Below are 12,300 nucleotides of genomic sequence, written 5' to 3'. Positions count from 1 at the left end.
TCAACTGATAAAAATAGTGTGAATTTATTGTTTTTCAAGTATGCAGATTACCATTAGGTTCTGCAAATGCTTGAGACAGTAAAGCAATACGAAATGAACAGTGCAGATTTCTGAGGAATCCGATGGCTTTAAGTCCATGGAAAATGCAAACCTTTTCGCTGAATTATTATTGTCATTAGTTGTGGCCCTGAATTCTCAAATGGTTTTCTTCAGATTTCGTCAAGACCAATTTACTGTTCATATCAGCATCGACTGGTCCAAACAAATCTATCTTACTCTGCTGATAGACACAAAAAATTGCTTTCGGGTTGCCTTTGGATGCAGATGTGGGGAAGCCAACTAGTTGGAATATACTTTACATCTGCTGATTATCTTCAAAGCTGTGATGTAGAAACCTACATCCATTTCTCTAACTGAACCACGATAATGGCTGTAATATAGCCTTCTATTTTGTACATATGTTCAGCTTTAAACATATCCTTGCGTTACTTTTTTACAGATCAGAGAGTAGCATCTTTTTGCACCTTGAATGATATGCAGCAAGCTCAGGACTTGGAAGGAACACAAGAGTTACCTTTGGATGACAGTCCCACAGATGGAAAAGATTTCCTTGAGGCTACTGGGTATGTCAGAATTAAAGCATATTTCTTATAAAAATATTTTAAGAAAAGATTTTCTCTTAATGTTGCATGTCAGTTTGCCTGTATGCATTTTCACTGCTATTTGATGGCAGACCTGTTAACCTTGACTGATCATGTCTTTAATTTCAAAAAATGATGTTTCTTGGAATCAACCTCTGAGCAGTTCTGTCTAGAAAATTTGTGGTATAGTCAGATAAAGCTCTCTCACTAGAATAGGCCTCTAAGGCAGAGTATGGTTAGATGCAGAGTTTCAGCTAATCGAATTTTTCACTGTATTCCTCCTATACAATAATAATTTGTTACGCTTATTTCTATTTTCATTTGAATAGAACCAATAACAGGAGCTCAACTCTGTAGTATGCAATAACCTTATCTGCAGCAAATGTCTCAGACCTTGGGACAGGTGTTCCTACCTATCTTTTGCCACTATTTGCCACTCGCAAATCCATAATTTTTCATTTATATAAAGGCAAATCAATCGAGAGAACCTGTAACTGAGGACTGCAGGAAACTTTTATGCCAAACTTCCCAATTCTCCAAATTCTTCCCAGTGCTCTGGGAGAGATTATTCTCTTTTTTTTTTTTTCTTCCCCCGCCCCCCATCTTCCCTGCTGTGAGGAGTATACTTGTTAAAAACACAGATTCAGCAGTATAATCTGTCCACTAGCTGCTTTAAAAGAAAAACACATCTTTGATTAGTTTTGCTCTTCAGCTGCAGGAACGGAAGAACAGTAAAGGGAGGGAAAAATCTTCTTGCTTGTTAGACTATCACATTTTAATTTGAAACAATTTTACACAAATTAACTTACTTACATGGTAAAGCATATTTATTGCAATGACTTCTAAGTTCACATCTTTCCCCAGCCTAGTGATCAGTAGGGATTGCAAAAGACTGTTGAAGATGTTCCACTTTTAGCATTGGCTAATCTGTCAGATTTGTGCACTTGCATGAAGCAGCTGATTCAGCTTTTTATATAAAGCTTCTCTCTTCAGCTTCTCTCTTCTAGACAAAATGATTCACATTATGACTAATCTAATCTATAACATATATGCAACTGTCTCCCACAGTGCTCATTGTCATACGGGAAACAGAAACTATTCTCAGTGTTTTCCTTCAGTCATGCATTTTACTAACCTGTGGCAATATTTCATATGTTTTGACCTTTAAACAAAATATTTGTCTCCATAAAGCCGTAGGTTTATCCTTTACTGGAAATGACACAACTGCAGACCAGACAAAAGAACTCTCAACAGCTCTTTTGGTTTACAATAATTGCTGCTGCTGCAGCTTGCTTCAGATTAGTACAGTCCTTATCAGAAAGCAGCTTGTTAACAAATGTGCTCAGCACACCATTTAGCAGCAAGTTTGACTTGCACTGTGAGGGTACGTGCAAATAATTCCTAAAACATTCCTTCTTAAAATCATTGTAATTTCTGCCTGATTTGCATGAGAGGCAATGTCATATTTCAGATATTGCAGCAATGGGTTTATGTTCCAGTAATAATCTTTTGCTGATGCTGGTTTTGTCTGTGTTTTCCTAACTATGCCTAAACCGATTTGTTTCCTTTGATATCACTAAAAGTGTTACTCTGAAAAAGCTAGGGGAGAAAATGTTTTTATCTAACCCAGAGTGAAGGTAGTGGTTTACTTTACAGGGAACATGCTCCGAGTACTCTGACTGGAAAAGTAAACCAGCTAGAAGTCATCCTCCGACAGCTACAAACTGACCTGAGAAAGGTAAAAGATCATTAGCAATACTATTAGTCTCCAGTTTCAATAGTTATATTTTTATGCAGAGTTCATCAAGGGCTTGAAAAAAGCACATCAGTTAAACTAGATAGAGTTAATGAATGGTGGAGCCCAGTGGTTGATCAGAACACTGAGGTGCAGAAGGTCCTGTGGGAATGGTTATGTGAACAAGCTGCCCCAAGGCTAACTAGTTTATGGGTCTTTAGTCCAGAATAACTGTCCTACATATAGTCATACCCCAGGAAGAATGAGGCACACTGTCTCCATTTATGGTACCTTGGATTTAACAAAGGATAGGGACATGGACACAGGCACTATTGCTAAGTACTTAACACTCCAGATTTGTCATCCTTGTGGCCTTGTGGTATCTTGATCATGTAACAATGACTTGCTTTGTCTCATTTGCTGTCTAATTTCTAAGCTGGAGATAATGCCAGGACTGGTAGAAATGAGACTGCTTTTGGTAAGAAAATAATCATGTAAGGGAAAATTTTGAAATTAGATTTTTTTTTTTCCTTAACATATGCTTGAAATAAATTCCTCATGTCTTGGGCTCTCACATATGATTTGAAATAGCTGAAAGTTTCTTATCCTCTTAGTACTTGAATTTTTTTGTTAAATGGAGTAAACTCCTGTAATTTTTCTATTAAAGTAGCATCTAGTTTTCTTTTTAGCTTGCAATATTTTCTCAGAATGAATGAGGTAGTTGGAGCATATTTGGGGAATTAACTTACAGTTAGTAGTTGTCAGAATGGATTAGGGAGCTCAACAAAATATAGCTGTATGACATGCACAGAAATATTAACAACAAAAATAATTGCTATCATCACGATTACTCACTTTACTCAACTTGTGTCTTTGTTAACCAGGAAAAACAGGACAAGGCAGTTCTCCAAGCAGAGGTACAGCATCTGAGACAAGATAACATGAGACTTCAGGAGGAGTCTCAAACAGCAGCTGCTCAACTGAGGAAATTTACAGAATGGTTTTTCAATACGATAGACAAAAAATCCTAATGCCTGGGCCCCTGGAAAATACTTATTTGAGCAATGTAACAGCTGTATTTTTTGAATTAGCTGGGTAATAATTTCACTGTGTTCACAATCCATTTTAGGTGTTTCTGCTACATTCTCTATCCAGCTTTATTCATTTGAAAAGGAGAGAGAACTGTGGTAATCTGTCTTTAAATTCGTATGAAGAAAGCAGAGAACGGCAGATATTTGTTTGTGTGCAGATGAATGTAAAAAATCCTTAGTGTCATTTCAGACATTTTTAGAAGATGCTCTGGCTGGGGCTTGCCTGGAGAGAAATATTTGGAGTTTTAGTTCCTGCGTTTCAGGTGCGCTGGTGAAGATGTTAAAGCAATTTACATTAGCTTGGGCTTCAGTATTGTAAGATAAAAAGAATAACCAGACATATACTTTAATGTTTAAAAGGTGCTCTATTTTTTTGTATGTACAGTAGTTTTATTTCCACAGTCCACATTGTCATAGCAATAACAATGGAGGTATAGTGAATAGTCACAAAGCTGTGTTTATAAAATGTTAGCACTGATGTGTTTAACACTAGTTTGGATGCAGATACCTTAGAGATTATTTATTTGCAGGAACAAATGGTGCCTGAATATAAACAGTGTTCTGATTTTCTAAAAATACACATGCCTTGTAAATGGCTCACTGGGGTTAGCCCACTCCCAACTTCAGTTACTTTTGTATAGTTGATGTTCAGCTAAACAGTTATACTGCTTAACTATTGAAATCATGTATGGTGTGAGCCAGCCAATCAATTGTACAATGCCAAATTTGTTTATCTTTGTACAGAAGCTTTGATCAAGTGTCTTGTATTTAACACCTTTATTTAAGCTTATTTAACCTAAATTGTTGTTTTTATAAAGTTTGTTTTATCTGCACTATGGTGAGGTCAGTTGGTTGCAAGTTGTAATATTTTTAGCTTGCCAAGACCATACTGAGGAGTTCTAGAAAATTCTAACAATTGGATGCTGCTAGTACACAATTGATTTGTTTGTATGCTTTAACATTTTTAACTGTTTAATTTGAAATGAACATACATCCTGCTTTTTTAATAAATGTTAAAAATCTAAACCTGAATTATTTTATCTTGTATTATCTGTAACCACTGTTACCAGTAATAGCTCAGGGTTCTGTTCAGCCCACTCTCTAGGTTCTGAATCTGGGTACAGTCAAGCCCCGCAGAGCTCTCACGATTCCTTGTTACCATCGAGGGACTGTCAACATTATTAAAGTTGATCTCTTTGGTGTGTCCTATCCTATAACTGAGAAGGTAGCTTCACGGGTCAAGGAACAAAAGCTGTTTTGACTGCTCACAGGCATTGATTAGTGACCTAGGAGAAAAACTGCTTTACCCAAAAATACGTCTTAAAGAAAGTTTTCAAAAAGAGTTTAGTGATCTTGTATTATTTTCCACTATTTGTAGTAGCAAATAGCTTGCCATCTTCTTGTGCCAGCAATCGAGGATTTGATTGCAGTGTTAGGACGTCAGGTGTTTTATGCATAGTACTGAGCTTGAAGTCTACTCCGAAAAAGTACAGTTTTGTAAAATGAAATGAAGCTAATGAGCACGTTTGATGCTATCCTTCTGAGAGGGGAAAAAAAAAAAGTTCAAGATCAGTTTCCTTTCAACAGCTGAATGCATTCAGGCAAACCCACAGAAAATGGCTGAAGAGTTAAAAAATATATTCAGCTGATGCAAGTAAATTCTGTATCCATTGTTACTGCATTTGGCTAAGAAATGTTTTGTAAGTTGAACAAATGTCTGTCCCTGCTATAATTGTTCTGAATGACTGCTCTTAGGAAAGGTTATACATGCACAGAGAATCAAGGCTTTGGTATCCTTACATTCAAATGAAAAAGGCTATTTTGTCTTTGTATTTTTCATCAAAAACTCTGACTCTTACATACCAAACAATATCCATTACGCTGTATTAACTTAGAGTAATTAAACATAGCAGTCGTGTTACACTAGATTCTGATTTAAACACCTTACAGCAAACCCATCTGGCTGGAGACCTTGCCAAATAACAGTGCTGAACAACTTGGGCAACTTGTCTGTGAACATGTTTCTGTGAGGGTTGGTTTGCCCACTTTGAAAAGCCGTGCTAACTGAAAGGAGCTTGAGAATAAGCTCGTTCTGAAGGGGCGCTGTTAGGTTTGTATAAGAGTTTATAGTCCGATACTCATTTTAGCTCTTTATCTCTCAGTTACTGAAAACAAATACCTACCTGCACAGAAAGGATTTCAGTAGTTATCTTCTTTTCCCATGCCATTGAAAACATTTTATTTCCAATAGTGACTGAAAACTTTGTCTACAAATCTCTTATTCCCTTTGCTGACAAAAGCAGTTGTGTCAGAGGCACGCGGTTCTTCCTTAAGTAATTTTCACCATGGGAAAAAGTTTCTAGTCTGGCTGTTATTGTTTTAATGACATGTGAATACAATATTTATCAGAGACCATAATACAGTTTTGGCATAGGTAAAGGCCATTTAATTGGACATTTTAATTAACTGGTTTTTAAGAATAATTCTCTCGGAGACATTTTGCTAACAAAAATGCCTGTTTTAGACACGTGGAGGCAAAGGCTAAGTCTACATAAGAAACAAGTGTGGAGCACTAGGAAAATTTAGTGTTGCTAACCCAGGTTTTGGGAGTGGGAGGAGATCTTTCAGGCTCGCTCTTGTCCAGTCCCATGACTGGACACCTCTTAGTGGCTGAAATGGTATGTTAGGTGGGCTCTGGCTTAGGTTTGTCTGGAAGCTCTGTGCTTTAAAACAAATCCATATGAACCAAAGCAGAGTGAGTGGGATGACTGAGAAATTCACTTCAAAGATGTGTTTGTGATCTGAATTAAACAGTAATATGGAAGTGTTTTAAATGTCAACAAAGTCTTCCCAGCACAGCAGGCCGTGCTGTGAAGTACTGAAATGCAGAAACCAAACATGTGAGCCAATGCGGGTGCTTACTTCTGTAAAAGGGACAAATACACATCATGGCAAAATTACAAAATGCTCTGCTTCTGCCTTAAAAGTGGCACCCTAATTTAAATGTAGATCTTGATTGAAGGGATCGTTACTAAGACATTTCTCACAGTGTGGACTGTATTTTATTATGTATAGCTTTTTCTGAGACAACTATTACAAACATAAGGAATAATTTTGGATATTTTTTCTGTTCCTGAGAATGTAGTCAAACTGTGGTTTAGGCATGTGATAGCTTTATACAGAAGCTTTGTACATCCTTTGCATATTATTTAATATAAATTCTAAAATTAGTTCATCTTTTTTTGTGCCCCAAATCCAGTTGTGTGGGAAAAATGTTTAAAATTTTTGTAATATTGTAGGGCAGTTGCTTAGAAAAACAATCTTCAGTCTGGAAAAGAATAAGAGAGATGCTATGTGCATTATGTTGTTGTTGCAGCATTTCTTGAGCTCTCTGTGCCAGCTGGTTCTAATATCTAAGAAACTCAGTGAAACTTAGGAGTTGATGTCGTATGATTTGAAATCATCAGAACCATTAATTATTGCCAAAACAAGTTATTCTTCACCCCAGCCTCTCTTGTCCACAGCAAAGACTAGAAGAAAAAGAATGTCTTTCAACTCAAAAGCAAATAAAATCTTGCTTCTGCGTGTTTGGGAGCAGATTATGCACACTGAGATGAAAAGGTATACTTTAGCAGTCCTGGAAATAAATTTGCCAAGAATATAAATCTTAATCTGAGCTCTTTTCTCTATGCACACAAGTTGTATTTTTCATTCGATTCCTCACACTTCCTATATGTCACTCCCTCACCATGTTCCCTTGCTTTTCTCTCAAGAAGAATCCAATGGCACATGAGCCAGAAGGAAAATTTCTGCAATAGATCCCAGGTCTGGACAGCCAGGGACAAGTCTGTGTGGGTTTAGACAAAGCCATAGAGAGGCAGGGCCCAAGCATTTTGCAGTCTTTGCTCCTACATTGTTCTCCACAGTGGCTGCAGAACAGAAAGTGGGGCAGGTACAATTCCACCCAGCCTTGCAAATGTAAATCTTTGCTATTTTGCAGACTCTGAAGTCACTCACTGTCTTACCCAGCTGCTAGCTTTCTGAATCAGGTTTTGAGTCATGGGTAAAGCACCCAGCAAGAATGTGTATTTCCAAAATAACTGTATCTAGCAGATTTCCAAAACCTTCACCAGGGAAGCAATTAAAAAAAAAGAAAAAAGCGGTGGGGGATAGAGAGGACATTTTCTTAGGTTTTATTTTGATTCTCCTTTCAGTCAGACAACCATCATTGCTGGCTGTTGCACCAACTTTTGGGGACATGGCAGGACCAGAGAACAGAATGAACAGGCCAAATTCCTTATAGCCTTTCATGTTAGAAATCACTGGAAGGTTTCAAACGTATCAGTGTTGGAATCCTATTTATTTTATTGACTTCTCTAGTGAAATAGTTTTATGTTGTTTGTTCCATTTTTTGAACATGTGAGCCTTTTTCCTCCACTAAGCATCAATATTTAAAGGCTTCTTTGCCATATAGCATCACAGAATTAATCTAGTAATAGTCATATTGACCTTGTCCACGTTGGAACAAACTGGGGCTGATAGGTGAATAATACAAATGTGGTAGTTTTGCAGAAAGGCTATAAATTATTTTTTTTTTATATATTCCTCCTATACAATAGCAAATCATTAAATCTCAAAAGCTGAAAAACAGCAGATGGGCATTTTCTGACCAATGTCACAAAAAAAAAAGATTATTGAATATGCCATTGATATCAGTTCAGGTCTTTGTGTCCAGACCTCAGCTGGAGGCGTTTAAAATAAATCTGAGGAGAGATGATGGAGAGTAACACGACAAAAACAAGCCATGTCTGTGAGAGAGACATGCGAAGTGCACCAGTAGTAATCATGGGCAATATATGAGTTGTGCTTTCATTGATGACAGGTGACTCTATGTCCAGAGACTAGAACTTTAATAAAAGAGGAAATTTTCATGTAAATTGTTTATCTTTTGTAAATCCACTGTTCGGAACCCGGGAAGCAATTGTGAGTATACCTTGGGAAAAACTTGTGCCATGAGTTAACCCTGACCAGAAATCTGGGAGAAGGTCTGCAGTACTTGGGTAGTAATGACAATATCTAAGCAGCGGGGCTTGGTTATACTGAACCCAAATTTAAAGTGTTAGAAGCTCACTCCTTTCCATCTTTGTTTCCTGTTTTGAAATGGATGAAAGTGTGTGAAAACTGTTACTAATGGAATAAATAAGTGACCCTAGGGTAGTAGTAGTAAATACCAGTCTAGCCATCTGAGGTTCTCTTTACCACTAACACTGTAGTCTCACTTTCAGCTCAGGCATAACTTTGATAGATACTATTTTCTGAAGAATTTTTTGTGGAAACCTGAAATGTCTGCGTTCTCATCGATGCTGTGTTTCTCCTACATAGACATTTTATTCAAGTTGATGGATGTTCCTTTCACAAACCCAAGGCACAGTGTTTCTTTTCAACAAGAAATGTTTCTCTTGTGTGTAAGAACAGTGCTCCAGGAAGTATATTCTAGCAGTAGCCCAACTTTAAGCTGTTTGTGCTCAAGGTTGACTATCTTCTGCCACACAGCTCCCAGATTCTTGGTCTTCCCTTCCTTTGCTAAGAGCTGAGTTTCTCAGTAGGGGGTTCAGTAAAAATAAGCACAAAGCAAAAGGCTCCTTCAGACTTGCAATGTCTTCGTTTTGTATGAAATACAGTTTAAAGGTACAAATCTCCTATCTTGTTCTTTTCTGTGGCTTCTCCTGTCAGAAAGCTTAAAAAGGAACTTTCAGGATGGCTCAGCGCTTGAACAATTCAAAGCCTGTTTGCTGAAATGCTGGTGTATGAGTAGGGGATCTTAAATATAAGCACTAATTAATATAAAAATTTGTTCAACATGCTTTCAGTCTGCATACAGACCAGAAACAACCTTGTTTCCGATGAGGGAAATGCCGTTCCATCAATTCTAGTCCACATTGGCTTGGACAGTGAGGAATGAGTAACCTGCCATTCAAAGGAGAAAGTAAGCAATGGGCTCACGCCTATGTATTTTAGTGTTACATAGCCAACAGAAGCTGTGTATCATTTAGCCAGAAAAGCTCCAAATGGCACCATTAAATTGGACTGTGCTTTGTGGGCTGGGGGGCTGATTTCTTTGAAAATATCAGCAAATGTATTCAATTCCTCCAGTGTAAATCAGATTTAATATCATTGAAATTACTGAAGAGACCAAAACTGGGAAAAATAATCAGTCTCTTTGTGTGGAACGGTGAATTACATCCAGACCATGTTTAAAAATGAGGTCAAGTGATTAGGCCAAAAACAGGATATGAAAATAAAATTGAAGTCCGTCTTTATTAACCATGACCTCAGCAGTCCACAGTTTTTTGGCTCATTGATTTCTAATGTTAATGTGGTTTAAACCTCTTACTAAGCTCTGAAGAATGTTCTTTCAACAGAACCATATCTATTAGATGAGTCATTTGCTCTTTAAAACTAGATAGCTTCACAGCACAGCATGCAGTAAGCCTCCTAACATCTCGCCAATTGTCCGGCAAGACTGTTGATATTTATACAGAGAAACTTTAAAGGGATGCTGACAGGAGAGTTTCATCATCTGTAAATAGCCTTATTAAGGTTCAAGCATAAAATCCTCTTGGATTCTTGAAGTGTGAATTCTTGCTAAGACTGTGTGTCGGTACCGTCCTTCCCAGTCCGTCCTAGTTTGTTATTGCAGAGCTACCCAGAGTTCTTCAGCTGCTGGTTCTTTTTTGTGTAAACAAAACATGAAATAGAAGAGACTCTGAAAGAAACCTAAGGAGAGAAAATCAATCTTCAGACTAGCACAGATGAGCACCCTTTTAAAATGTTTTTATAATGTCACAGAGATGCTTTAATAATCCTCTTAGAGAGAAAAAGAGAGAATTAACTAGGCTTGCATATTTAACAGGCCAGTGTATAATTCCTGAATGCACCACAGGTTCTGCTGTCAAGCCATGCAGACAGCAAACCACACTGCAGTGAATGGCTAACAATATGGTAATAATGACTTGTCCACGTGTTTTACAGGAAATGTTACAAATTCCCTCCATAAAAATCACTGTTTTTCACCTCTAGGAAAGTTCTCAGAAATAGTCAAGCTTTAAAGTGATGTGGAAATGCTCACTTATTGTTGACGGCATGAAGCCCTTAGTCAGTGTTGTGAATGAGTGAGATTGCTCAGCTGTGCTGGCAGGAAACCGGGATGCCCAGGGGCATCAGAGGTGCAGATAGACCTGCACCTTATCCTTGAAGAGACCGCGCCTGAGATATCAAAAGGGCTTCCAGTCTCTAATGCCCGATTTGAAGAGAATACAGATGAGAGCAAGGTAACTGCTGGCAGAGATATTCTGATCTTCTGATGGAGACAGGTTTTTTTGCTAGTGTTCACCACCAAATCTTTGCCCCCTGCCCACAAGGGCTGGCTTCTTCCTCTTGCTCGTACTGTGGAGCTTTGAGCAGCTTCCCGGATTGCATGGTCCTGTTTGACACCCGAGGAAAGTGTCAAGTCCCCTGGCAGCCTGCAGGTTATCTGTGAGTCTTCTTGTCACAGGCAAATCTCCTGTTCCTTTTGGGAGTCCCCAGCCTGCAGGCTCCCTGCTCTCTATTCCCCACCTTCCTCCGGTGGCTTTCACCTGCCCCGTGCGCCACAGCAAGCTGCTTGCTTGCATGCCAGAGAAAAGCAGCCTGCCTTTCTGCTGTGCTCCTGCAGCCTTTTAAACTGTCCGTAACACACAACACGCACGCAGTAAACAGCGAACAAACAAATACAAGAGATACTATCTATCCTTCCCAGTTACCTACGTGTTTTTGAAACATTTTCTTGTGGTCATATAACGATAACTCTGGAAAATCCGGTGGTACCAGTACTGGGCACAAACTGTGGATTGCAGCTGGAAATGCAGGAAATAAAGTGGGTTTGAAAAAATGTAAACAGCTTAGTCTCACTGAAGTCATGTACAGGGAGAAGCAGCACAAGAAACTTCAGATATTTTGAGGAAAAACTATATTCCTCGGCCAGCTGGTCTTCAATGGCTAAATAGGATTCTTTTTTTCTTTTTTTTTATGTGGTTTTATTTTTTTAACAAACCATCATAGAAGCCCTGAGACGATTCAAAACTTGATTGTAGAACTTTACCTAGTGGCAAACAAACAGGTTCGGGATTCCTAGGTTATTTTGGAAGTAACCATAGGAGTTATACTCAATGTGCATGAAGTATCTTTTCTGGCGTCCAAAGCAGTCAATTGTACACCTGAAGAGCTATCCCTTTGAAAGTATATTTAACCCCCAATATGTATAAGGTATTGTATTGTCTAAAAAAGCCCTCCTCTATGAATCTTGTCTGGGGCTTTATATTCCAACTTTAGGCAGGAAATATGGAGAACTCCATATTTTTAGTGAGGTTGCTTTTTGTTCTCTTCAAGTTATCTGATGACCTTAAACTTGCTAAGGCAACGTTGCCAGAAAAGTAAATGCTCTCTTTCATCTCTAAGTGCTTTTTCTTCGTTTGGCCTGTATGGATTTGCAGGGTCCAGAGTACATTTTTCATACGTGCATAGATATTTTTTCCTCCCCCGTGAGCAACCACGTTTTCTTTTGAAGCTGTTTCAGTTCCTGTCAATTAACAGGACTTACAGTTTGTGACAGAAATGTTGGCTGGAGGGAATGGCTGGAGGTCATCCTGTCCAACCTCCTGAACCAGCACCACCATTATACCAGGTTAGGTATGGCTTTGTCTAGCCAAGTCTTACAAACCTCCAAGGACGGCGATTCCACAACCTCCCTGGGTACCCCCTGTTATCCCCCTGTCCTGGTTTTGGCTGGGATGGA

At 38.5% G+C, this 12,300-nt stretch overlaps 1 protein-coding gene across 1 annotated transcript; it reads left to right on the top strand.

Annotated features, from left to right (window-relative positions):
* The first annotated feature begins 405 nt into the window (after positions 1–405).
* On the top strand, positions 406–4,499 carry LOC104081293 (signal-induced proliferation-associated 1-like protein 2). Its single transcript, XM_009583978.1, has 3 exons — positions 406–623; positions 2,298–2,379; positions 3,261–4,499. Exons 1-3 carry the CDS (start codon positions 535–537, stop codon positions 3,405–3,407), a joined length of 318 nt encoding a protein of 105 aa, XP_009582273.1. The 5' UTR covers positions 406–534; the 3' UTR covers positions 3,408–4,499.
* The last annotated feature ends 7,801 nt before the right edge of the window (positions 4,500–12,300 follow it).

This window comes from Fulmarus glacialis, unplaced genomic scaffold (assembly GCF_000690835.1).
Source record: "Fulmarus glacialis isolate BGI_N327 unplaced genomic scaffold, ASM69083v1 Scaffold51028, whole genome shotgun sequence".
In the NCBI taxonomy this organism is placed as follows: Eukaryota; Metazoa; Chordata; class Aves; order Procellariiformes; family Procellariidae; genus Fulmarus; species Fulmarus glacialis.
This window is presented reverse-complemented; position numbering and strand designations above follow the sequence as displayed.